Source organism: Dicentrarchus labrax, unplaced genomic scaffold, assembly GCF_905237075.1.
Source record: "Dicentrarchus labrax unplaced genomic scaffold, dlabrax2021, whole genome shotgun sequence".
In the NCBI taxonomy this organism is placed as follows: domain Eukaryota; kingdom Metazoa; phylum Chordata; class Actinopteri; family Moronidae; genus Dicentrarchus; species Dicentrarchus labrax.
The window spans coordinates 10,719,795-10,745,745 of NW_026136713.1; the positions used below are offsets into that span (position 1 = coordinate 10,719,795).

General features: G+C 41.6%; 2 protein-coding genes across 7 annotated transcripts; both read right to left on the reverse strand.

The window, feature by feature from the left end:
• Positions 1-2,435: 2,435 nt before the first annotated feature.
• Positions 2,436-16,485, reverse strand: LOC127373990 (F-box and WD repeat domain-containing 11-B). Of its 5 annotated transcripts, none has more exons than XM_051418881.1 (13): positions 16,344-16,485; positions 11,571-11,639; positions 10,919-11,138; positions 10,447-10,633; positions 10,081-10,171; positions 8,810-8,947; positions 7,426-7,544; positions 5,651-5,900; positions 5,271-5,389; positions 4,928-5,038; positions 4,753-4,831; positions 3,866-4,030; positions 2,436-3,719 (listed from the first exon to the last, which is right to left on the reverse strand). In XM_051418881.1, exons 1-12 carry the CDS (start codon positions 16,461-16,463, stop codon positions 3,869-3,871), a joined length of 1,665 nt encoding a protein of 554 aa, XP_051274841.1. In that variant the 5' UTR covers positions 16,464-16,485; the 3' UTR covers positions 2,436-3,719; positions 3,866-3,868. The 5 variants fall into 5 exon arrangements, with proteins under 5 accessions (XP_051274841.1, XP_051274845.1, XP_051274842.1 ...); XM_051418885.1 differs by lacking the exon at positions 16,344-16,485 and adding an exon at positions 16,048-16,163; XM_051418882.1 differs by lacking the exon at positions 16,344-16,485 and adding an exon at positions 16,054-16,154.
• A 1,468-nt stretch (positions 16,486-17,953) lies between these two features.
• LOC127373991 (eukaryotic peptide chain release factor subunit 1) lies at positions 17,954-25,542 on the reverse strand. Of its 2 annotated transcripts, none has more exons than XM_051418886.1 (11): positions 25,376-25,542; positions 24,878-24,988; positions 23,282-23,457; positions 22,477-22,616; positions 22,227-22,365; positions 21,868-22,058; positions 20,713-20,842; positions 20,421-20,594; positions 20,265-20,329; positions 20,028-20,175; positions 17,954-18,701 (listed from the first exon to the last, which is right to left on the reverse strand). In XM_051418886.1, the coding sequence occupies exons 2-11, from the start codon at positions 24,961-24,963 to the stop codon at positions 18,619-18,621; spliced, it is 1,332 nt and encodes a 443-aa protein (XP_051274846.1). In that variant the 5' UTR covers positions 24,964-24,988; positions 25,376-25,542; the 3' UTR covers positions 17,954-18,618. The 2 variants fall into 2 exon arrangements, with proteins under 2 accessions (XP_051274846.1, XP_051274848.1); XM_051418888.1 differs by lacking the exon at positions 25,376-25,542 and adding an exon at positions 25,114-25,243.
• Positions 25,543-25,951: the final 409 nt, after the last annotated feature.

Here is a 25,951-nt window from a genome sequence, read left to right on the forward strand (position 1 = left end):
GTCACAGTTCCTGCCAGTGTGGGTTGAAGTAGTCACTGAAGCTCAAATCTCAGACATTAAACTGCTTATAAAAATACAAATCTAAGCTGGACCAGCCTCACTCAGGAACCCGTTTAAAACTGCTGAGCTCCAACAGTCACCTCCACATTATAAAGTTTTGCTATGAACACACAGCATGAAGGATCAGACAGAACAGTGGAAGGGAAACATGCAGTAGTGAGATAGAGTTTCATAGCTGCTTCTCCTCTCATCTATCCTACCCTTATCCCCCCCATCCCTCCCCTTCCTTCCCTATCCTAGCGGGAGGTCACTGAAGAGATGTCGCTGCCAAATGACCCAATCATGCCGGCAGACACAAACAGCTGACTCAGGGGGAAAAAAGGGTTGTACCAGAGGATTCCTATTGCAAGGCAGCAGGAATCTGTGCTGGAGGGGGGTGGTATAAGGAGGAGACAGTGGGGTGGAAGGGAGAAAGGGGTGTGGGGGTGGGATAAAGAAGAGCGAGTAGGGGGTGGTGGGGTGAGTTGTTCATTTCTGGAACGTTGCTCCAGTTCCACTCGCGAATGATGGAAATATTCCGCGTAGCCAAACCCAGAGTGGAAGGTGTATGGTAATCATGTCAGGGAAGGAATGCCAAATATGTGCGTGAGAACGGAGCTGTGACCTGAGAGCTGCAGGAATTATGGGCCAAAATCCCACAGACCCAGAGGAAGCACACACACCCATATCCAACACATACACACATCATATACTAATGGTGCTCCACCAAGCACAAATCCATCCCACATAACTTATTCCCAGAATTTGAAACATTCTACTACACTAAACTAAACCCAGAAATTTAGAAAACCAACCCCGTCAGCAGGCCAACTCCCCTCCTTCTTCTAGTCGAGAGAATACACACTGTACAATAACCAGACAGACGTATTATAGACCTCGACTACACTAGCCAGATCTTTGCTATAAAGGCACCACTTTAAGCATCTCAAACATAAATTCCTCCTTCACAGTTCCACTGTTTACAAGACTGAGTATGTGATCTACTGTAACAGGTTATTTAGACTCCAAACTTGGCTACCAAACAGTCAGAGGCCAAGTCTCATAAACACATTACACTGTGGGAGATAGCTGAGTTCATACTCCCACCTGGTGGCCATCTGGAATACTCTGATAATGCCTTAACACAACAGTTCAAGCAACATTGGTTAAAAAGGTTTCATGTCACAATTGTAAAAATAAGTTTTTGCACACTGGAAAGTTTTACTGATGGGTGCATGAATTAAAAAGGGTTGACAATGAACATAAAATGGAATTACAAATTAACCAAAGTTAAATTATTATTAGTGGATGCAAACTGGCCTTAAGTTACTTTACCCTTTACAATTTTTGACTCAAGTAAAGAAAACAGGGGAATTCTGCATACATTTAATCACTTATTACTGTTTTATTATTATTTATAAACGGTCTGAATTAATTTTACCTGATGAAGCTATGGAGGACAGAAACTTTAAGAAAGTAAAATAAACATAACTAAGGCCAGTGTGTATTAAAAAAAAAAGGTCATCCTTTGAAGACATAAAGAACATAGTGGGACAAAAAGATGATTTAAAACTACCTACCGGAAGCGCTGCTATCCATATCAATACCACAGTGGATACAAGAAGCTCAGATCTCACCCAGAGGATCACTTACACTTTGCACCTGCAGCTACAGCATTGTATCGAGTTCTGTTCTAACAATCTTCTGAGAGTTCTTAACCTTTATGACATCACACATTCCATCAGTTCCTCACAATTGTTGAGTGTTGCTCTTGTAAACAGAATATCCTGGTTATATTACAACTGAAAATATGGTTGAGATGAAACATCCAGACACCGTAGACAGATGATCATAAACCTGGATACTGTTAGAATCATATACATCAATATGTATAAAACAGGTTTCTCATGCTCCACATAAAACAGGTCAAACTAGGCAAAGAATCAAAACTGGGAATGAGTGCGCATGAAACACAGTGGAGCCTAAACGTTCTTTCTTAATCTTGGAAACAGTAGTTTGACTAAACAAATTCTTTACTCAAAGCCCAGTTAACTAGTTTTTTTTTTTCCACAGAGCTTTCAATCACACCTTCCTCAGTAGATGGAGTTTGGTCAGTTGAGTTGAGCTGAGAAAACTCCACTCAGGAAGACCACTTTTTTTGTCAAACAAATTGTTTTCTTGTTGTGAACAATCAGGAATTCCACATAAAATTCCAAATGTCTGAATTCTTTGTTATCTGCGGGACAGACAGCAGCAGGTTCCCAGCTGTTTATCTGGAGTACAAAAGGTACAGATTGAAAGCACTGAGTGTTGTATCTACATGTCAAAGGCAAGATCGCACAAATCCAACCACACATACACACACAGACAAGAACAGACAGACAATTAGACACTCATTCATGTTACAGTTGGCTCAACACTCCACCACTGTCAAGTACTTTATTCACAATAAGGTCATTTTCTTCTTTAAAAAATCATTTTTAATATACAACACAATTTTTGACAAGACAACTCCGTTTACAGCTAAATTTGAGCTCGAGTTCCAGCTTCTCTCATAACCAAAGCAAGCACGTAGATGATTGGGGGGAGAAAGATGGAGTGAAAGGGACAGATGAACAAGGGTCGAAGTTAGAAGAAAGAAATTAGGAAAAAGACAGTAAGAGAGAGGGGAAGAGAAAGAGGACTACGCTTAGTATGATTTTTGTACTAAGAACCAAAATACTCAAATAAAATGAGAAAATAACAGTAATAAAAAACAGTAAGAAAGTAAGAGTTAAAGAGAAAAAAAAAGCAGAGGTGTACCGGGATGCTGTATCCAAGGCAACCTCACATGCATGTCTGTCTGTTTGACGCTTCTGCTCTGTTCTGCCGTTTCACAAGTCCACATACACAAACACACACTCACGCAAACTTGAATGTGTGCGCCCCCATATTCCAAGCGAGTGTGCATCTCTGGGGGTTTAGAGGGGTGGGGGGGCGAAGGGGGGTTGGAGAGAGAGACAGGGAGGAGTGAGAGGGAGTGAGAGGGAGCGGGCAAGTCAGCCACAGTTCTCCCTCGTTCACTCCCTCCATCTCCAATCCTTCCCTCCTTTCCTAGAGCTGAGTAAAGAGTCTCTGTCTCCCGCATCACAGCTCCGGTCATCCTCTGTCCAACTGTGCCACTGTGTGTGTGGGTGTGAGAGTGTGTGTGTATGTGAATGTATGTGTGTAATATATATAAATATATATCTATAAGCGATTCCATGTCTGTGGAAACCTGTTTTGGCAGGGGTCGAAAACTGAGGAGCAGAAGCTGCTTGTATCAAGGGGACAAAAAGGAGCTTGTGACTTATATAATGTCTAAGTTAATACTGTCATTAGTGTACTTTACAAAACATAAATTAGTAGTAGAAGGTGAAACTTCTTGGGAGAGTTGGTTCTGTAGTAGGGAATCCTCATCAGTGTTGACCTGTGTGTGTGCATGTCTGAGTGCATGTCACAGTACTGGCAGCCAATGGGCACAAGCTCGAGAGTCTGTCAGAACGGGCAGGGAGGTGGAGGTGGCGGGGGGGCGGCGTGGGAGGCGGACAGAGAGATGACGAGGAGGAAGGAGAAGAGATGGGCTCCTTTCCGTGATGGACGCACCCATCAGCCAATCAGCCCTGGGCTCCTCCAAGAAAGGGTGCGGTGAATGGCGCCACCTGGGGGGTAAAAAAAAAAAGTGTGCAATCACACACAGGCAAATTTTTTTACAGAAAGGTCTTATTAGCTATATGTGAACACGTGTGTGTGTGTGTGTGTGTGTGTGTGTGTGTGTGTGTGTGTGTGTGTGTGTGTCTCTCTGTACCTGCTATCTAGAAATGTAAGTGTAGGTGCGGGAGGGAGACCGTCCCTCTGACTGGCCATTGGTCGAGACGTTCAGAAAGTCCCAGATCAGAATGGTGTCGTCGTGAGAACTGCTGATGATCTGAAACTCATCAAACTGGAGGCGGAACACACGGCCAGAGTGCTCCTGAAAACACAATGAATCAAGAAGTTATGTCAACACACAGGCAGACCATGGGAGTTTGTGATTTCACCACGGAAACGCAGCTTGAAGTGTAGGTTGATGAAGCAAGGCAAAATATTAATGTGAGATTGTTAACTGGCACCAAATCAAAAATAAATTCTTTACTTAGGGAATCGCTGGATTTCCCCCACAGGTTTATATGAATGGACATTTTGAAACCACCAGCTTGACATACCATAAATGTGTGTCCCATTCATATCTATGAGAGCAGACTAAACATTACAAACATCTTAGTATAATGCATTAAAATTCAACAGCAAACAACCAATTAGAATTAAATTGGCACCTCTCTAAACATAAAAAAAACAACTGAACATTAAATTCATCATGAAAGCATCAGTTTTTGATAAGCGTACTTAAAATTAGAACATTAGGGCTCATCTCTTCAATATCTAACGATTCTCAAAACTACCAATAAGGCACACATTTCAAGAAGCAAAGAAGTTAAATTAACTATTAACAATGGTTGAAACTAATGTGAAAAATAAAACACATTGCTTTAAGAGAGGGAGCTTTTGTGTTTGACTTTTTTTTAAATCCTATACAGTTGAGGTTTTTTTTAGCCAACAGTTAAGAGTGTATTTAAAGGAACTGCAGCTTAAGATACTTGTGCATGAGCTCCATCAGTCAGCGATGTGGCGACAGGCTAAATCAGTGATACCTACCACTAGAGTGCGCAGACATAATGTGCTGGCGGGGGCTCGTGGGTCCAGGGCTGCCTGCAGGTCCCACACCTTGATCTTACTGCAGAGAGAAACATGAGACGACACAACGTCAGAAACAAAATACGTCTCTGTGCACAAAGCTGTATGTGTGTGTATGTGTGTGTACGAGACTGACCCGTCGTAGGCGCCGCTGACAATCCTTTTGTTGTCAAAGCGAATGCAGCGCACCAACTCCTCGTGACCTTCCAGCACTCGCAAACATGCCCCGCACTCTATGTCCCATAACCTAGAGAAAGAGAAGCCTTAGTAAACACACAACACAATATAGAGTCCCTTCACTGTTTATGTAGTTTATATTATTGTTTAAAACAATGACATTTGTATCATGAAACTGCATTAAGTCAAATAGACCTGTACTCAAAGTGTTTTCAGCTAACTGATCATACTTATATTCTTTTAACAAATGTACATTTTAAATACATATATTAAGCCATATACATGTTGAATCTCACACTTACCGGATTGTGTTGTCAGATGAGCCGCTGACCACAAGACGATCTCTGTACTGTAGACAGGCAATGCCCCGCTTATGACCATTTAGAGTGCGAACAAACTCACAGGTGCTGGTGCTCCATACCTAAAGGGGGGGAGGGGCAAGACAGAAAGCTTTGTAAAACAGCCTGTATTTATTCTAATGAATAACAAGTAACAAAACATAGTTTTAAGACTCACTCAAACTTAAGGTACTGATAGTATCGTAGTCCATATAATTCACACCTGATTAAAATCTTCTAATCCACCTTTCTCTATTCAATCTTTCACATTGCATGTTGGCAAATTCCTTTCCAAGCAGGCTTTTAATCAGAGGGTCTCTGGTTTGAATTCACAAATGGCTTACCTTGATGGTGCGGTCCCCTGAGGCAGACACAATGTATTTGTCGTCAAAGTCGACCACGTTGACAGCAGCCCGGTGTCCCACAAGGACACGACGTAAGCTGATGTCAGTAGGAGAGGCCATGTCCCAGACGGCAATTGATCGGTCCTTGGAGCAGGTGACCATCAGGCCATTGGCGAAGCGCAGGTGAAGAACTGCCTCGTTGTGGTGGATCAGTGTGTTCAGTACTTCACCCGTCGTCACCTCCCACACCCTGCAGAAGAGGAGCGGTAGAGGGAGAGGGATGGAGTGGAAACAGGAGGAAGAAAAAAGAGAAGTAGGATCAAAGGTGATAGAGAGGAAAAGAAAATGTGGAATTGAGCAGGAAGGAAAAATGGGGTCGTGAGACAAAGAGGGAAGAAATGACAAAGGGGTGAGAAACGTGGAAAAGGACAGGAAGAAGGGGTGAGTAGGAAAGAAAAATGAGATGGGGGCAACGGGAAGAGTGGTCAAAATGAAAGAAAAGACAGTTGATGGTGGAGAATGGAAAAGAAATGTAATGGGAGCAAAGGAAAACAATGGAGACATGAGAGAGAATTATGTTTATTAGTTTTACAATGGAGAGTCTCTCACACACACACACACCACACGAGAGGCTGTTAAGAACATGTAACTGAACTGCACCGCTGGGCATTAAGAGTCAAACGCAGAACACACTGGAAAAGCTGACAACCCAACCTACAAACAAAGTGCCTGTCAAGCTGTTGCTAAGGAAGTGAAGTCACATTTTCCTTGGATACCGCCCAGTGAGTACGGCTGAAGTGTGAAGTAATAAGAGAATTAATGTTGAGCTTCTGTGTGCAGTAGCCAAGCAAGTGTCAACACACACACACACACACACACACACACACACACACACACACACACACACACACACACACACACACACACACACACACACACACACACACACACACACACACACACACACGGTCTTTAAATATCTGCAATAAAACATATCCCACTATCTCTAGTAATGATAGAAATTTGCGGTTTTTGGTGAAAAGAAAACAAGTCGTCATCTCCTCATACAAACAGTGTAGTATGCAATTCTGTACATGTTGCTGTGTGGATGAAGTATTCATTGTATCCATTAGACGCACTCTATTTTAAATGGCAGAACAAACTGGCCACTAGAGTAATTCTTTATGATTGATGATGTATTCACGATTAATATGTACGATTTATTATCATTCAAGTATATCCTTGTGTATCTGAACATAACATGTCAAGCATTCCCTTCAGTTAGAGAAGCTGTGCAGCAGGAACACGTTGGTTGCATGACGCCCACCACGCTGTACCTTTTAAAAATCAACTATTCTGCTTATATACACTTCTCTACATGAAACAAACAAACGTGTCTTCAACACTGATGTTGGTGTTAACTGCTCTTTACTGAGTAATCAACCCAAACAATGAGCTGCATTACTTTTGACTATCATTGAAGTCCATTTCTGAGGATAATACATTTAGTATCTATAAATGGCCATTAGCATTATGTTAACCAAGCGTTCAATGTGTTAACTTAAAATTGGTTAGTAAAAATAGATAAATGATTGATGTTTGATCCAAGCATAGTTGTGTAAAATCCCATTAAGTTATCCAGACATTCAGCCTAAGTAATAGTGAGTAACAACTTCCTCTTAAGTGATTTCAATCTGTTTTAACCTTGTGGACAGAGCTTTGGGTCCTACTACAAAGTACAATATGTTCCTTCTGTAACAAGATGTGTGTTGTACCTGACGGTTGAGTCAGAAGACCCGGTGACGATGACCCTCTCATCATACTGCAGACACAACACTGAGCCTGTGTGACCGGTCAGTATCTTCAGACACTCCAGAGACTGCTTATCCCAAATCTACAATGACAGCAATAAGAGAAGAGAGGAAGATGAGTAAAACCAAGGGAATAGGAGATACTGACAGAAGAGGACACAGAAAGAGGGAAAATAAGTGGTTGTGAGAAGGTTGCAGATTTGGGCCATGCTTTTCTCTCAGCAGTGTTCATGCCCCATTTCCCCACTGCTGTGCTGAGCTCTGTGTATGTACGAAAGCGCCATTCAGCTCTACCCTGGGTGTACGTCAGCCTCTTCCAGAACAATAAGACAAATCCGCTCTTCTCCTCCCTCCATCCTCCTCTCCATCATCTTCTCCTCTCCTCTCCTCTTCTCCCAGGCCAGACAGATAAGTGGAAAACACAACAGGTCTGGAGCTGAGCTCTTTTATCCTGTAATTCACTTGTGTTCTGTCTCAGTGTCTGCTGGTTTAGCTCAGCGCCATAGACAATAAGACGATAAGCCATACGAAGCCAGAAGAAAAGATTCAATTCATAAATACACAAACCCAGGTTGGAAGAAAACAACCAGAGCAGCACCACACAGCCAGCATGCCTTTCTCACAGCCAACAACTTTGGCTCTCTCCACTGCTGGTGTTTAATGCACAAATGAGATCGATGTTAATTACTTCTACACGTCAGTTCTGAGATCAAACAAACTAAACTACTAACGTTGCAAACTTTACTTTGCAAACAAAAAAAAAAAAGTAGCAGTCTTTTATCCACCTTGCGCGAAGTTCAGTTGTGGGACATGAAATCAATGCTGTAAAAATTACATTTAAGTCTTAACAGCTCTAGTAACCAGTAAACGTATAGAAATACTCAACAAAAAGGATGTCAAGATCGCTTTTGTGAACAACTTTGATTTCTAACTAAATCAAGGGCCATGATAACATTTTCACATCCTGCTGCTTGGCTGGTATAGAGATCTTATCAGCTGTAATTCTAGGCAATGAGTTGTTGTTTCCAGGAGCCATCAGTGCATTGCCTGTTCATATACCGTCCATCCTTAGACAAGGATGACAGATAGATTTGACATTAGAACATAAGAAAATATATATAGCTCACATAAGACAAACATTCTATTCATTTGAAAACAAAAATTTTTTTTTGTTTCAAAACAAAGTACCTAACATCTCCACTAGACAAGCCTCTTAAGTAGTTTTGAAACAGAAAGTAAAGAAAAAGAGCCAATGGGTGGCAGGGCACAGTGGCAAAGACATCAATAAAGGGGCAAAGTCATAATTTCATAGGCCTCAGACTGTCCTTGATGTTCAATACACACGTACCTTGATGGAATTGTCCCTAAGGCCACTGATGATCTTGTCATCGTCGTACTGGAGACAGTAAACCCCTTTACTATTTTCTGAGCGACACTGAATCCTCTGCAAGTTGTGTCTGCCACATCGCCAATTAGCCTCGATAGTCTGGAGGAAAGAAGGAGAAACCATGAGAAAGACAAACACAGGAGGCAATCAATGAGAGAAAGAGAAGCACTGTAGTTGAACAGAGACAGGATAGAGGCAAGTATCACGTACTGTAATAATATTAGAGGGGACAGAAACAGGTGTGAGATCTAGTGAGGTGGAAAGTGTTAATGAGATCGCTGTGATTAGAATAATACCAAGACAATTAACTCAACCTTATTAATTAGCTGTAAACAACATTATCCATTTTCTACATGACTGTACCAACATTTTGCAGACTGTTCAGTCTAAAATAAATAAATAAATAAATAAATAAATAAAATAAAGTAACTCAATTCTGATTTACCTTTCAGGTCAGATGTTTTGGTTTGGCTGTACACATATGTTTAAATGTGGCCCATATCAGATTCGAATATGAACACACCACAGCCCTGAACTGACCCACACACACACAAAAAAAAAAAACCACACGCCATATGATTCAGCACGCTGTCGTACAGAATATGGAGGCCACTGAAGACAACGTGTACAGTTTTTTTCCAAAGTTGATGGGCAGTGGAAGCTGCAAATTTGTGAGCACGTAACAAGGACGAGGGAAAGGATGAAGACAGCCAAATCTTTAATTATGGCTTTTTGTGAAACAGTGGCTACTACTTTTGTATGGAGCTGTGTGTGGATGCAGAGTCTGTTACAATTTGAGCCCTCAAGTTTTGGCAGATAGAAGTGTCACCCCAAATAATTGGTCTAACACCTCACTGTCCTGCCACTGACTACCTCCACTGCAGCAGTCTTCCAGGTTTGTATCAACTGAGTGACTCATGAATTCTGATATGACCGTTCACAATGAGGTTGTATTACAAAAATAAATAAATGAAAGAACAAAAAGAAATCACACCTATATCTGATGGATACCACATATGAAAGTGACCCAAATCAGAATGGGAAGATCCTATTATATGCAGGCAAAAACAGTGTGAACGTAGCCTTGGTTTCATACGTTTTTTGAGATACTACAATACTACACATACAGCAATAGACAATATCTTGTACAATAATGAAAGCTGCACAAAATGACTAAAATCTAAAAAAACGTGTTCAGTTAATACTCAAATGTCCATCTTGCCGTGTCTTACCTCTATGTCTTGGATGATCTTGGGATAAAGGGAGTGATAGTAGGAGTTGGGTGGGACTTCTGACGTGCGGTTCTTGAACAGATATTTCTCCCTAGGGCAAGAAAAATATAAGAATGACATCTGTTTTGTATCCACTGGGATTTTCTTTTACCTACAGTAGACACTCAAGACCAACCAAGTAAATGTTTGCCTTTCTTCCCATCCTAAATTAAAGAAGACTAAAAAACACACTGAAAATAAATTGTATCCTCAGAAAGCATAATCTTAATTCCTTCAAGAGTGTTGGCCCTTTTTAGATCTTAATGTACAACAAAAGTAGGATGGTTAACTCTGTATGTGTGTAAATGGGTCAATGACCATTCTCACCACTGGTGTCTCTCAGACAGGCCTTTCCAGAGTGGGTCGGTGCGGACCATGCGTTCGATGAGCTTCTTCCACAGCATACCCTCAGAGATGACCCTCTGCCACTCCTTACACACCAGCTCTGCCGAGCATAGCGAGCGTGCATCCAGGAAAGACAGGATGTTCTCCGCTATGTGATCCAAGCCTTGGGCTGAAGGGAGGAAGAGAAGGGGCTGAGTGAGTGCTTGCTGCAAAATTAATAGGATTTCATCTGGTTGGTTTATCTATGCCTGGGGATCATTATTATTAGATTTTATTTTTCAGAAGTAATCCGTGTTTAGTGGTATTTATTTGAAATATTAAAAAATGCCTTTTTAAAAAATGTGCAAATCAATAATACAAAAACATGGGTGAGCATTTCAGGAATACCTAACTTCGCTGGAGCTCATGCTAAAGTGGTTACTGCTAAACTTTGCATTTATATGTGTATTTGTACCTGGCAGCGCAGTGATGAAGTCCCTCTGCAGCATGGGTTTGAGGTAGGAGTTGATGTGGCCGTGCTGGTAGTGGCACATACGGGAGATCAGGCGCTCGACAAACTCCACCTGGTCGGCCTCCGACCACTGATCAAACAGGGCGATGCAGTGTTCCTTCTCCTTCTCGTAGTTCCCCTCTGACGGACGCTTGCGGGACCCCACAACAGGACCATTACTAAGCTGTAAAGATCACGGGCACATGCAGATTTAGAGTATTTTGAGAGGTTCATATGAGGCAAATTAGTCTTGTTAAGGCACTGTTCTAGTCTTGGGTGTTACATAGGAACTGTAGGAACTAATTTCAGCTGTCAATCAAGCAATCCAATAGTAGTAGTAGTAATAATAATAATAATAATAATAATAATAATAATAATAATTTATGGCATGAAGGGAACTACAAAAAAAATTCTGATGTCACTTTTGTGACTGTGGTGAATCCAAAATAAATCATATTCAGCATCGTTAAATGGAACTTTCTCAAAGTTCAATGATTGTGAAGTCTGTGAAAGCTTTAACCACAATAGCAACCTTTATATGAGGGTTCCTAATGCTAATTTCTGTTTCACCAACCTGTGGTCATAATGGATACACAAACTGTACACACAAACACACCTTGAGAACTGTGTTCTTCTTTGGCGACAGATCGTCCACGAGGTTCTGTGACTCCATCCCTGATGTGTTCTGTAGAAAAAGAACAAAACAAAAGACACGGTGCAGGTTAGTGTTTTGTTGTCTTTGCATCTGTGTTAAAGGCACTGTGAGAGCCAGGGCAGCGGTGTGGACAGCGCTGGACACAAGAGTGCCACAAACACAGCCAAGGAAGGGTAACCATCATGACTTCTGAGGCGTGCACGCACAAACACCCGTGCATACACACACATATGGAGTGAAAAAACTGAGCACTGCAACAAAAGGAATCTATTTGCTTGCTTGTCTGTGATGTGGGCTAAGTAGTCTGGACAGGAAATTAAACTGCAGCATCTTGGGTATGTCACTGGCAGCAGCTCAGGCATGACTGTAATGAAACTTAAATCAGATAGTGGTCTTACAGCATATAGAGAGGATAGGAAAAAAACTGGGAGGTAACCAGATCCCACCTATTTCTAGCATGACAAGTCTTACAATCAGACCTTTACAAGTGCATTGCAAACAAGCTAGAGAGCCATATTAATAAACAACAGGGTTATGGCACAAATCACTTATTAATTAAATAATAGATTGAGATGCTGACCATTCAGCCTTGACTTGCCTGATGGCAACACTTAATAAAATATAATATATAATAAACAATGATATATATAAATGGTAAGTAACATGTTATTTATAGTATATACACATTTTTGGAAGTCACGGACAGTTTGGCAGTAATATAATCCGACACTCATTATTACAAACATACAAACCGACATGAGGAGCTGCTATCCTCTTATGATTGATGTTTACTGGTTTTACTTGTGACTTAGTATAAGCTGGACTATTAATGTTAGAAAGACATCTTTAACAAACATGTTTGCATACTGTAAAATTAAAATTTTCATCAAGCTAGCACATTTTCTTTAGAGCATACCCTGAAACTCTCCAGAATGAGTATGAACAGAACAACCTTGTCAGAGCGTAACTACACGTGAAACACAATCAAAGGGGACAAATGCTTAATAATTATATGTAAGTTGTTTTTTTTCCTTTTCTAAACAATGTATATTCCCTGTTCCCAGATATGTTAAACTAATTTGAGGAAATGGGACAAACGCAGCCTTTACCTGGGAGAGAGTATCGCATATCTGTGTAAGTGATGACTGAGCCAAGGTCACAGTCTTTGAAAATGGCTATGTTGGCGAAAAAGGTTGAATAGAGGCCGTAGACTTGCAATTGGCGTGCTGAACCCTTGGCCTATCTTAAAAACAAAAAAACAGGATTACTGTTAGCACTAAGTTATCTAGATATTCTTCTCCAAGTAAAACCTAGAACCCTCTCAAGAGCTGTTCCAGGTTTTGCTCGGTGCAGTTATCTGTCCAAATTGGTGATGCTGCAACCAATAGAGAGGTTCTCTGTCAGTGGTTGGCACTAACACAACCACACAAACAAACAAACGGTCAGATACCAAGACCAAAGCAGACAGGACAAGAAGCCAGAATGGGCTTGCTGGTGTTGATGTGTTGATGATCATGCAGAGCAGAAGAAGAGAAGGAAGGAGAAATAAAAACAGACAGACCAGGTTGGCCAGGCAGGCAGGCAAGCAAGCATGTAGCCTCTCAGAGCTTGAAGGAAGACCCCCCACCTCGGCCCTCACACCTCCAGGTAGAAGAGGAGAAAACGTTACTCCTCAATGCAGGGTTATTCTCTGGTACCCCCTTCATTCTTCCTCCTCACACCAAACTACTTGGGAAATCTACTATCTAATCTAGTCTACTATTCAAATTCATCCGTTTGTACAAGTCTCCAGGTTTTTACATGACATTACAAAATCACTGTTTGACTTTCTGAGCACTCTGGGGCCTAAATTAGACGAAAAACCGGTGATTTGACAAGATTATAAAGAAGTCAATTACGGTTTATAGAGCTACAATTGTGTTTCAAGCAGAGAGAGTTTGAGGATGCACCAGAGAAGAACCTGAGAGCAGTGTGCTTCCAACAGGGAGGAAAGGACAACGGAAGGTGAGGAGAGGTAGGAGGGTGAGGGGGTGAGTGGGTGTTGTCCGCACCAAGGTGGTATGAGGAGTCGTGTGGAGTGGGCGAAAAAGTGAAGGGTGAGGAGATGGCGAGGGAGGAAGGGAAGGGAGAGGAGGAGGAGCAGCAGAATTAAGAGGAGAGAGGCAGAACCTGGTTGTGAGCCCGGGTGGAGGGGATGCTCTGCAGGCACCTGAGTGCACACAAACTCTCAGCCACCGAGGAGCAGCCCAGCCAGAGAGAGCGAGGCACAGAGCACTGTGTGAAAGAGAGAGAGAGGAAGGGAGGAAGGGAGGAGGAGAACGAAGTGGACAGGGTGAGGGAGGAAGAGAAAGGGAAGAGCGAGAGACCAGAAATGAGAAGTAAAGGAAAAGTAGAGGGGGGGTTGATGAGGGAAGTTGGGAGCAGGAAACCAAAGGAGATGAGTGAATCAATGGATCAATGGATGGACAGATGGATGTAAGTGGCAAGGAGTTGGTGAGGAACAGGACAGGCGGAGTGTGAAAAAGTGTAAGAATTCAATAATAATGGGGAAAATAAATAAATAAATAAGGTTTGGTTTGAGATTGAGGGGAGGTGGGTGTGTAACCGTCAAAAGTGAGGAGAGAAGAAGAGGGGAGGAGGTGGGGGATAAGGTGAGGGGAAAAACCAGTATTAGAGCTACACACACATTGGCACAGTGAGCGCAGGAACACACACTCCTTCACACACAAGATACAGACTGATAAACATACACACAGAAGCATTAATAGACGTGAACTGGGTGGGGATAGGTAGAGGAGAGGGAGGGGCAATGGGATTAATTGTCAAATTAATGTCACTTTTGTTTTGACAGAAAACCCCACCCGCTGTTCTGCCATCCCCACTCCCATGAGTGGTTAGTGAACAACACTGGGACAAAAAAATAAAATCAAATTAAATACACAGACACAATCCAGACAAAATTCTAAAGTTAGGTAGGTTTGTAAGATTACCGTACCCAAATACCTGTTCAAATGTATAATATTTCCTCCATTTTGTCCTGTGTAATCATTCTTCAGTGCGAGGAAATAGAGCCTTAGTGTAAATGTATCCACTCCATGAGATAAATATAGTATGTGGTCTTGATCAATTACACTAATATACTCTTTTTAACATTGACACTGTAAGCACTTAAGTAGGTACATTTGTATTTTGTACTTAAAAAACAAAATTAAGGTCATAAAAACAATTAAAGATTTGGAAGGCAGTGCATCTATTACATCTTATTATTCTTCAGTCTTCACATAGTCATTTTACTTGCCGTTTAAATTTGATGAACTTTTAAATACCTTGGAAGGTCTGGTGAGTGTGTAATCTACTGGATGGATCCATTAATGATTTGTTTCTATACATTTATTTAATTTCTGACGATGACAGTCATTATTATTATTATTATTATTATTATTATAATAGTGAATAAGAAACCAACAACAACAACAAGCATGAACTGCTCATTCAGGTAGGTTTATGTACCACAGGACACGTCTGGTCCATATAATTTAAAAACATATTACTTTCTTGGCCTTACTTACTTCGTCAATAGCAAGTGTTGCGATACAATTGATCTGTTTGTTAGAGAAACTGAGGACTGTGCTGTATTTCAGATATGGAGAATGAACTGTAACTTGATCCATGTGTAAGTTCAACGACAAAAACACATTTGTGCCTTATCTTAATTGACGTCTTCCTCACGACCACTTTGACCCCTGAAATGTTAATGTTAGCTATTTGTAAGCTAACGCTAGCCTAGGTGGCTAGCTTGACAAGAAAGCATCATTTTCACAAGAAAACGAGGTCAATTAATAACCAAATCTGACCGCCTTACATAGCGAAACTTCAATTATAATGACAGTTTGAGTTTCTGGTTGCCAAAATATATCACATCACACTAAACAATTGACTTATTTTGGCGTGTTAATGCCCATAAAGTACACCTAGCATTTTTAGCATGCTAGCCATTAAGCTAATTGCTACCTCGCTAATCGTGGTAACGCTATGTGAATGAAAAAGCAATACACTTCCTTCTACGCACTTTGAAAATATAAACAGACAAGCAGCCCATTGTTGCTGTTTTAGCTCCCACTGCGTTGTATTACGGGACCTGTTCGACTGTCCCGCATTATCAATTACCGCGTAGGCTGTCTAAACATAAACTAAATAATATAACAAACCCGTAAATTTACGGTGGTTCATCGCCTTGTAGCCTGTGTTAGCTGGATGGCTAAGTACGAGGCAGGGCCCAGTTAAAGTGGCGCAGCGTCACCGCAGTCAACGCTACCCCGAGGATCCTCGGCTGTCTTCGACCGACGACTGAAACATCAACCCTTTTTTTAAAATCCACCCCGCTGCTGCTTTATTTACTTTATTTAACCGATTTCACCCAACACAACACATGTCTTACGTTTACCCGATGTTGACGTGCGGGGTCTCGCTTATCAATCCGACCAGTATGCGGAGCATTTCTTAGCACACACACACACAAAAAAAAATGTATCGTTAATTTCAGGCCCTCCCTCTGATTTCTGGTTCTCTCCCCCCCCCTCCTCTCCTCCCCCTCCTTTCTCCTCCACCTCTCCCCGACAAGCCGCTTCAGCCCATTACTGCCGTCGCGTCGAGCCTCGGCGCTTTACCAACAAATAAAAGGAGCCATACTGAACACTTCGGATGTCCAGGGTGCCACAACGAAACTAATCTTACCATCAGCTCTAACGTTTTGTCCTCCATCTCCGGCTCCATGTTGACGATCCCCCCCGAAAACTCGCTCTGAAAATGGAAACCCAGCCCTGCGTCGGCGGCCCGCAAATGCAGAGACGTCATTCACTTCGCTCAACCACACAGCTTTGGTAGGGCAGTGTCAAAAGGGTGGGTGGGGGGATGGGAACGCCCATGTGATGAAAAAAGGCGCTGATTGGACGGATTTTGTCAAAAGGGGAGTTGTTTCGCGGCTTTGCCTTTTATTGATTGGTTAACCGTGCTACCAAGGCTTCCCCGGTGACTCCCCCAAACAAAAGGGCAAATGGATGAAGATGCTGTTGCTATCCTGAAGAGGAATACACTAAGGCAAAATCAATCATCCGCATAAGGTTTTGCAATATGATGCTGCAGGATGTTGGTTATTTTAATTAGTCATGTGTGATGAAAGGAAGTGGTAACTTAAAGCTAGCTCCGGTAAATAGTAATATAACTTCTGACACAAGGATTTCAGTGTTGTATGTGATAATGTGGTTGAATGCACTTCTTTTGATAAGAGGTTTTTGGGTCGTTTCAGTACAAGAATCCACACAGGATGATGCAGGGTTGATGATGAATACAGGTGAATAAGAAGAGGTGTAAAAGTGAGATAGTAATTACACAATGGGCCTCAACTGGGTAACTTTGTGGAGTAAAACCTGGAACTGAACGATGGACTAATGTAAGATCTGTTCTAGGCTTGAATCCAAGCACTTAAATTACCATCATTATTTCCCTTAGTTCACGTTTGTTGACGCTTCCTTCTGAATCCTACAGGAATTAAAAGAAATATAGTTGACAAGTACATGTGTTTGAATCACTCACATCCTCAAGTTCCAAAAATATAATGTTATCTTCACAGGACATGTTAGAAACGCTGTAATGTACAGGATGTTTTGTTTCCTTCCTTAACACTCGGTGCCTACTCTGACAATTCATCAAAGCAAGCTCCTTAATTAAGTTTCACTTCCTTAGCTTGTCCTGTGAATCAGTTCTTTTAAGAGAATGGTTGCGTTTGTTGTATTTAACGAGGCCATTCTTTAACGACTTCTGTATTTCTGTCTTTGACATTTCTTCACAAAGCACTGAATGAAAACTCACCCTCATCTTTCAGCTTATTCTCCTAACAGAGGCAAACAGACGTCATCACATTTCAAATCGTGTCCACAGGACTACATTGACAGATTCAGACTTCGAATGGATTTCTGATCGCATTGAAACAGTCTAAGATTAATTCACAAATGCAATCAAAAGGTTGAACCTTGTAACTGGGATTCAGACACTTGAAAATGTAACTTTATCTAAACACATCTTATATCAAGGACATTAATATATACCTAAACCAAAGAGATACCTTTTGCTTTATGCAGTATAAAACAGGCGGTGGATGATCCTAATGAACCAAATAAACATCCGAGTCACCTAAAAGCAGTCATGTATACTTATCACTCACACGTGACTATCACAATATATTCATTTAAAGTCAGAAAGCAGATAAAATATTGGGTTTTTTTGTCCCCCAGGAACAGGACAGACACAGCACAGGATTGAGACCACAGCAGATGAGGAGGTAGCAATGGTTTTCAGCAGTTCAAATTTAATACTTTGTCCCCCTTTCTCTACAGAAACCCAGGTAAAAAAAAAATCCCCCACTCTCATAAAATACAACAGCAGCAGTTACCAGTAAAAAAATGTGAAAAAAAAAAAAAAAAAAAAAAAAGAAGAGAGAGAAAGCATTGACGGGAGAAGAGAGAGAGAGAGGGTAGGGACATGATGAGGCAAGAAAGGAAAATATATTTTCTATATGTGAGGAGTGAGTCCAAAGTTCATGTTCAGACCAGGTTAGGGGCAGCGAGGAATCTGGGAACTTGCTGTTGTGTTCATTCAAAATGGAGGGGAGGAGAAAGAAAAAGAACAAAAATGAGTCGAGTCCAATCCAACTAGGGGAAGGAACCAGCACTCTAAGGCAGGGATTTATTCAGGAAGGGCTTTCTCCCTCTCTGGATGAAAGAAAATCTCACTCCTCTTCAGCCTGTGTGATGTACTTTGTCTTGTGTACAGATGAAATGTATGTGCAAGTTTGTGTATGCAACAGGTAAATTGGAAGGTGTGTCTGTCATATATATATGGTCAACACGGTTGCACCTCTCACTTGCTGCAAGAGAGGTGGCATTTTTCTTTCCTTATTTCTTCCTTCATTCCTTTGCTTTTCTTTTTTCTCCCAAAATCAGTCCCCGACTACCTAGTAGTCATCCAAATCAAAGAACTCATCGTCCTCTCCTTGGTACTCCATGCCCTGGAAATCCACCCTGTACCGCAAGATACCTGAGGAACACAAAGATGATAGATTAACAAGGGTAATATGATGACTGGCCAGCTTATGTCATGTTTGGTTAAATCGTGGCAGCATTAAAGGAAGAATTTGTATTAGTCTTAATCCTCTTTATTTTAAGCACTCTTACTGATATGCAAAACTAACATAAAACTTACTTTGACGTTGAGGATTTAAAAAAAAAAAAAAAACGTATGATATTAAAACTAAATATTTTGCATGATTAAGGCCTCTATCATACTAATGTCTACTGGACAGCAGAATGAAACAAGGTCTTACCTGAAGCAGGGAACCATGATAAATATACATTGAACAGTTTTATTTATCATGCCACTAATGTTCAAAGGGTGGTTGGCAAGATGAAAACACGATTTAGGTTAAACAATGTTTGAAACCACATTTAAAATCACTTGGAAAAGAAGGGATAATGTGAAACTTTATTGAACAGTGCCTTCCTGTCCTCAAAAGGGAGGACAACATGCAGTGTAAATACAGCAGTGACCTTAGGAATTCCGGGGGGGTTTAATTTGCATTCAGTATGCCTAATTTCTTCCCCTCACCATCCACCACGTTTCCCCAAGTAAAACTCTCAGGGTGGCAAATAGACAGGAGGAAAGTGAATCAAGGAAGGAAAAAAGAACAGAACTGGAACAGTCTGTCCCCTCTTATGTATCAAAATCCCTATCAAGTGGCCCTAGTCTATCTGTGCCTAAGTGCAGAAGTCCATTACTTCACTCTACTGTAGCCAAAGTTGTATGTAAACAGCTTGTTCCTGAAAGTGGTCTGAAAGGGCATCTTTTAAGTAGAATTATTCATAGCCATATATTACTATGTATAGGTTATAATCTTCAGGTCATGGAGTTTAGCTAATGTTTATTATTAGCATGTGACATTCTTGCAATAATATTGCTCTAGCTATCAATGTCTTAATTGTTGCTGATCTCAACATGAATATAGGTAGAGCAGCCTGTATGGGGTCTGCAGCATGGCAACATGTTTCCTGAAAACAAAGCTGTTATGTGGCCAATAATGGAGAGGCTTATTTTGTTTCTTACACTATTCCAGGTTGCAAAGTAAAAAAAAATGGGGGAGGGAAGGAAAAAGGAAAGCCTTTCTGAGGCAACCTTCCTACTCTGTTCATGGACACTCCAGCACAGTGGATACATGCAGGCTTGACTCTGGTCCCTCTATTTAAAGAGCAGTACACCAACTCATTTAACCACAAAAAAATAACCTCTGAGTTACACATATCCTCCAAACTTTCTAACTTGATGTTCCAATTCCAGTGTCATAAACCCTATCGTAAACAGTGTGCTCACCCCCGATGCCTCCAAAGCCCTTGACAAACTGGGACCCTTCCTGGCTCTTGTCTGTGACTATCTCCAACGTGGCTCCAAATTTCTTGTAGTTGTTGGCAAACCACTCCAGCAGTGGCATGCTCTCGATCAGCTCATGTTCCTGCCCCGTCTAGAAACACAATCAGAGTCAGGAACACATGGCGTGATGGGTAATGGAGCTTACTTAAATCACAAAGATCTGCCCTTTGTAGTTCTCACCTCCTTGTCTGTGAAGTGAGACTTGTCTTTCTCCTGCTCTGGCGTTAAGTACAAAGTCTTCTCATCTAAAATTCAAAGAAGAGACAGGATTATAGCATCATAACATAACTGATTGTTTCTCAGCGACGGTAGATGTGATATTTGTGGTTTGTGTACCGTTCTCTGCTCCGTTACTCTCTGCCCCATGCACACGTAGAATGTAACGCATAGTGTCTAAGTTCTCGTAGACTATGAGGATCTCCACTGCTCCCATCTCCAGGGCCTTGAGTGTGTCCTCCACACCAAAACAGTACTTCCCCGTGTCCTGACTGATCTCATCAAAGTACCGTCCTATAGAGAGGGACAACCATTAGAAATCAAATCTCTACCAGAGGAAAAGCTTTGGTTTCCTTAAGCTGTTACAGTTAAAAACCTTAAACCTGATGATGTTGTCAACAGGATGACTCACCTATGAGTTTCTTCTCCTGGATGAACTTGACATTAGAGAGGACCTCTGCTGAGAGCTCAATAGCCTGGTTGAAACCATTCTCTCCTCCATAAGAGATGTCCACCAGCTTCAGAACCTTGGCTTGTAACCTCTGTAGAAAAAAAAAAATACACACACATAGGTTACACACTATACGGATATCCACACACAGGCTGTGATATAGTTAGGAGCATACTTAATATTAAAAGCCATTTCATTTTTTAACAGGTAGTTTAAGAACTAAATCTTGGTATTCTCAAAGTCCTCAAAATGAAAAATATGGTAAAAGGCTATCAGAGGCTACAGAAACATGCTGACAATAAAGGTTATAAAATTGTGCTGTGGGTTTTGTTACCACTAGAGCTGAGGCAGGATATCAGTGTTAAGACTGCCATTGCTCGAGGGTTAGTGAACCACCAGAGCTGCTGACATAAGCTCCCAGTTAAGTCTGGGAAATGCAGACCATTTTCCAACATGTTTGTTGTTGCTCCTGTTAATATTCTGTCCTTTCACCAATATACTTCACAAGACTTTACCCTCATGGTATAAAGTGTATTACTTAATGACACATGTTAAGGTTGCTAATGTTGGGATGTATTGTGGTGAAAATTGCACTAAATGGTGTAACAAATGATTTTGCAATGTGAAGACAGGGTTAAGGCAGGTACTCTTCATTACGGTGTGGCTGTATACAGTATATACAACTGCAACTTAACAACATGCAGTTAACCCCACTGTATTTACCAAGGATACAAAGAGAATTTCAGGCCTTTACCTAGAACACAGAAACTATGTAATTATTTACACTAAATTAATACTGTATCATGTTTTTATGAGGGCCTTCATCTAGTGTGTGTTAAAGTTATAAGGACAAATAAGTTGTCTTTATTACACATCTTATTTAAAATAATGTATTTATTTTGTTTGTATGTATGTTGTGGATTTACCTATGTTAAAAAAGGAACAAATCAACCATGTCAAAGTCTTTTGATATCTAGAAATTAAACAGATTCTAAATTGCATAGCAGTCTATTTTATGAATTGTTTGGAAAGTCATTCACATGAATTAATTATTGATACATTACATTGTAAATATTTCATTGGTACTGATTTTTATCAGAACACACAGAGACTTACTGGGTCGAACATGTCAGACTGGCTGAGCTCGGTCTTGAAGTCGGCAGAGCCAGCCAAGACCATTCCTGCCACATTAACTTTGTCATTGGACACAAACAGCTGGACAGCCGTCTCAGCCACTTTTCTCACATAGTTGTGTCTCTTCTCCATTCTCAGACGAGCAAAACGCAGAGCAGACTGCCCTCCTCTGCCTGAAAGAAAGATAATGTTAAGGGACACAATGTTTAGAATGTTTCTTTACAGGCAAAATAACGAGTCAAACAATTTAAGAGTAACATTTTATCAATTTTCTGATGATCCCTGCTGTGAAGTTGAAAATATCAAAAGTTCAATGTTGTGTGAGTATTGTGGGTCTGTACCGTGCTTCTTGGGTAGGTCCACAGTGAACTTGTGTAGCACCTCCCTGGTGTTGCCCTGCAGTGTGCCAAACAGTGCCCCACTACCGTCGATCACAATAAAGCCAAACTTACTGTCGTCAGAGAGCAGGGCTGTCAATGCCTGTGTTAGGGGAGAGTTAAGAGAAGAACAGACAATGAGAATGTGGCAGAAAGCAAGTGTAAAAGAGACACTAATGTCCCAAGAATCTTCTCTACAAGCAAAAGCTCTCACCTCGGTGTGGAACTTGTTGTCACAGAGGTACAGGGAGGTGTTGATTGGCTTAAAAGGCTCAAAGTCGATATTGACTTTCTTCTCCTTGCCTTCCTCTGTCACAATGGTGCCACAGTACACGACCAAACCATTGGGTGGCACTGGCAAGAGAAAAAAGAAAAAAGAGACCAAGAGATCAAACAAATATCAGGTTTTTGTACAGATGGCCACATTAAGTGACAAAATGTCCAAACTGTTTTCCCTTGAATATTTTTCGATTATGATGTATGATTTGATGTGTGCACTTACAGTAATGGGTAATACATACTTGTTGCTACCTACTTTGCAATTCAATGCCATAACCACCACATCTGCCAGTTAAACATTGCCTTCTCATTCACTAGCTGATCACAAGCTGAAAGGAGGTGCATAATACGCCATACATACAGTAAAATGTAAAAATTACATTCTGAGAAAGATGTTGAACAATATTTATATACTTCCATTTTCATTCTACAACTACTCTTACTGAGAACTTCCTGGTGTTTAGAAATCTGGACCCAACTGTCCACAAGCACAAAGATCACATGCAACCTTCTGTTACAGATGAGCTTTAGTCACAGAGACTGAAATTATATCTTTGCATCTGTAACATCTGACTAACTGTCAATTGAATTCTAGATCTGACTATCTATCTGGCCTTTACTGAGAACAAGAGGGTCATTTTTATGTAAAGACATCCTGATAGGAATTAATTCTGTCCAGCTGCCCCTGAAAAACAAAAAGTCAGCAAGGTTTTATTCTGGTTTTCATTGTCAACACATACCCTTGTTGTAGAGTTTTAGTCTTTGCTGTACAGAAGTGATGGCCCCGAGTACAGAGAGCCTGTTGACTCGACTCTTGATGTTGGAAGCAGTTCCAAACTCATCAGCCAACATCTTGGCCACTCTGGATATCTGGTCCTTGGGAGGGATGATCAGTGAGATCATACTGGTGCCGTTACTATATGGAGAAAAAGGATTTAATGTTAGTGCTAACATAAACACTAAGGCATACATACACACAAGACGCTATGGGATACGGTGCCTAACAACACACTATAAACACAAGGGCTTTACCACTACTAGAGTGCAACAGGCTAAACACTACAACATTATTCATATCTATGTCAAAATTACACTGAAATCACAGGTGTTATCCCCACTAACTATATTCAACTTAGAATATTTGGAACAGCAACTTGGACTTCTTAATTTATCACCTTCAAGGCATCTCCACTTCTTACACTCATCTCATTTTGTAAACACACAACCTTCCCTTGCAAAATATCACCTTGACAAAGAGTGAAAGGTAGAGGGCAATAAAACAGGATGGGCTTTCAGTTACAGAGTATACAATCTCTGCCCTTGAAGCCAATGACTGAGTTTCAGTTCGACTGCTACACACTGTCTCTCCATTCACTACCTATCAAGAGACAAAGCATACCAGTACAGGCTGACACTGCACACGCGCGCACACACACACACACACACACACACACACACACACACACACACACACACACAGGTAGCAGCAGCTGGATGAATGTAGGGCAAATGGTCAACTGTGTGTGACATGGCAGCGGTGGAGCACAGGACAGCAAATTCTGCGCAGCACTAGACGACAAGCTGTCGCAGAGCAAGCTACAAGCCAGTTAAGCAACACCCACATTTAACATGTCGTGTTTGATATTTCATGAAGGCCACAACGTCCCTACCGGCAAACAACTGATCTCGATTTCTTTTCAACTGACCATTTTGTAGCCAGTGAAGCCTCAATGTAACGCTGAGCTGCTCGGCTGCCATGAGGCAACTGAGTGGACTCTTGAGGGAATATAGAAGCTCTGTGATTTAATCTACATGTAAATAAAAGAGACCAGACAAACAGTTGAGGAAAGAGACTAAAAAGGAGAACTGTGAGCTAGCCGGCCTTCCTTTCTCATCAACGTGGTTTCTTGTTAAAGACACCCATGGCGGCCTCTTTCCAGAGATGACGTCTATGCAGGTCTCATTAGCAACACAGCTAACATGAACGTTAGCAAAGCTTTACACCCTTCGTGAGACTTGAAGCGAGATTCTGCGCAGTGTCACCAACCACACACAAACGTAGGCAAATCAAAACATATATTCTTTCAAATTAACACAACGTTGCCAACTTCCAGACAGGCTTAATGCGACAGCAGCTAACGTTTAGCAGCTAGCAAGCTAGCAGCAAAAGCTAGGCTAGGTTAGCTATGCTAAGCTAACCACTCCCAGATTCGGCCCCACTTATCCGATCTCCAGCTGTTGCGGCGGTCAACATTCACACCATCACCTGAAGCAAAAGCCCCTAGTACACCAGGTCAGGCTACTATATCGACACACGGCTCAAATCGATTCCTTACCCACGGGCAGCTTCCAAACTTTTGATCAGCTTCTTGATTTTCCATATCTCCACGTTCCTGTCCGCCGCGCTGGGGTCGTCCGCCATCTTTCTGCTGTAATCGCTTCAGCACCTGAAAAGACGTGAAAAAAAGAACAGCAAAACATATGCGGTAAACCGGCCAGCAACCAGATTGAGCGACATTCATAGTCTTATTGGGCTGACAAAATATTCGTCCCAACTAGCTGAACTGGGTACCTCTCCAAACTAGTGGCGCGGTGTCCGTTAAGGCACCTGACCAGTGCTGGCAGCTGGACTAGCCGCGAGAGAAAGACTTTACCCGGGCTGGCTCTGTCACTACAGCGCGGGGAGAATAACAGGCCTACAGTCTGCCAGGCCCTAGCGTCCACCCTGTTCTTATCTAATACGACCTACTTTCCCTCGGTTCTCGTGGAAACCGTTCGGAAACCAACTGTCAGCATTTCAGCGATATCGGCAAAAAATAAAGCGGGTACGGTACCTGCCTCGGACAACGCCGCTCCGCTCCGCTATCTGTCCGCTGCGCTACGTCGAGTCGGTGGTCCGAGGAGTGACGTTGCCTTCCCGACCGGTTTCTCTCCTCCACACGCTGCGCGTGGTGCTATCGCTGGAGCTCACATGTAGGAGGTGGTTAGAATTGTGGCGTTCACTTCCTGGAAACCACATAGAAACCAATGGCAACGCTTGACTACAACGTCAATCATAAAAATCGAAAGAACTTATTGGACGGAAGCTACAAACATCGCAGAAACTGTGTGGTGGTCCGTAACTGTGGATTATGGGATTTGTATTCAGTGGGATGTGAGTTTATTTGAATTAACAGTTTGTGACAAACTAGCACAGACTTTTTTTTTTTTTTTTTAAACTGTTGTTTCCGTTAGAGAAGTACTTGTAGCTAGACTACTTCCCGCGTTTTCTTGGTGTAGGCAGTTATAACCTATGTATTACATTGTCATTAGCCTACATATTGTTTGAGAGATTTCCATAAATATATAGTGTGAACCGTGACATCTGCTGGCCACTTTGAAAACACGTTTGCCGCCAGAAAAATTACACA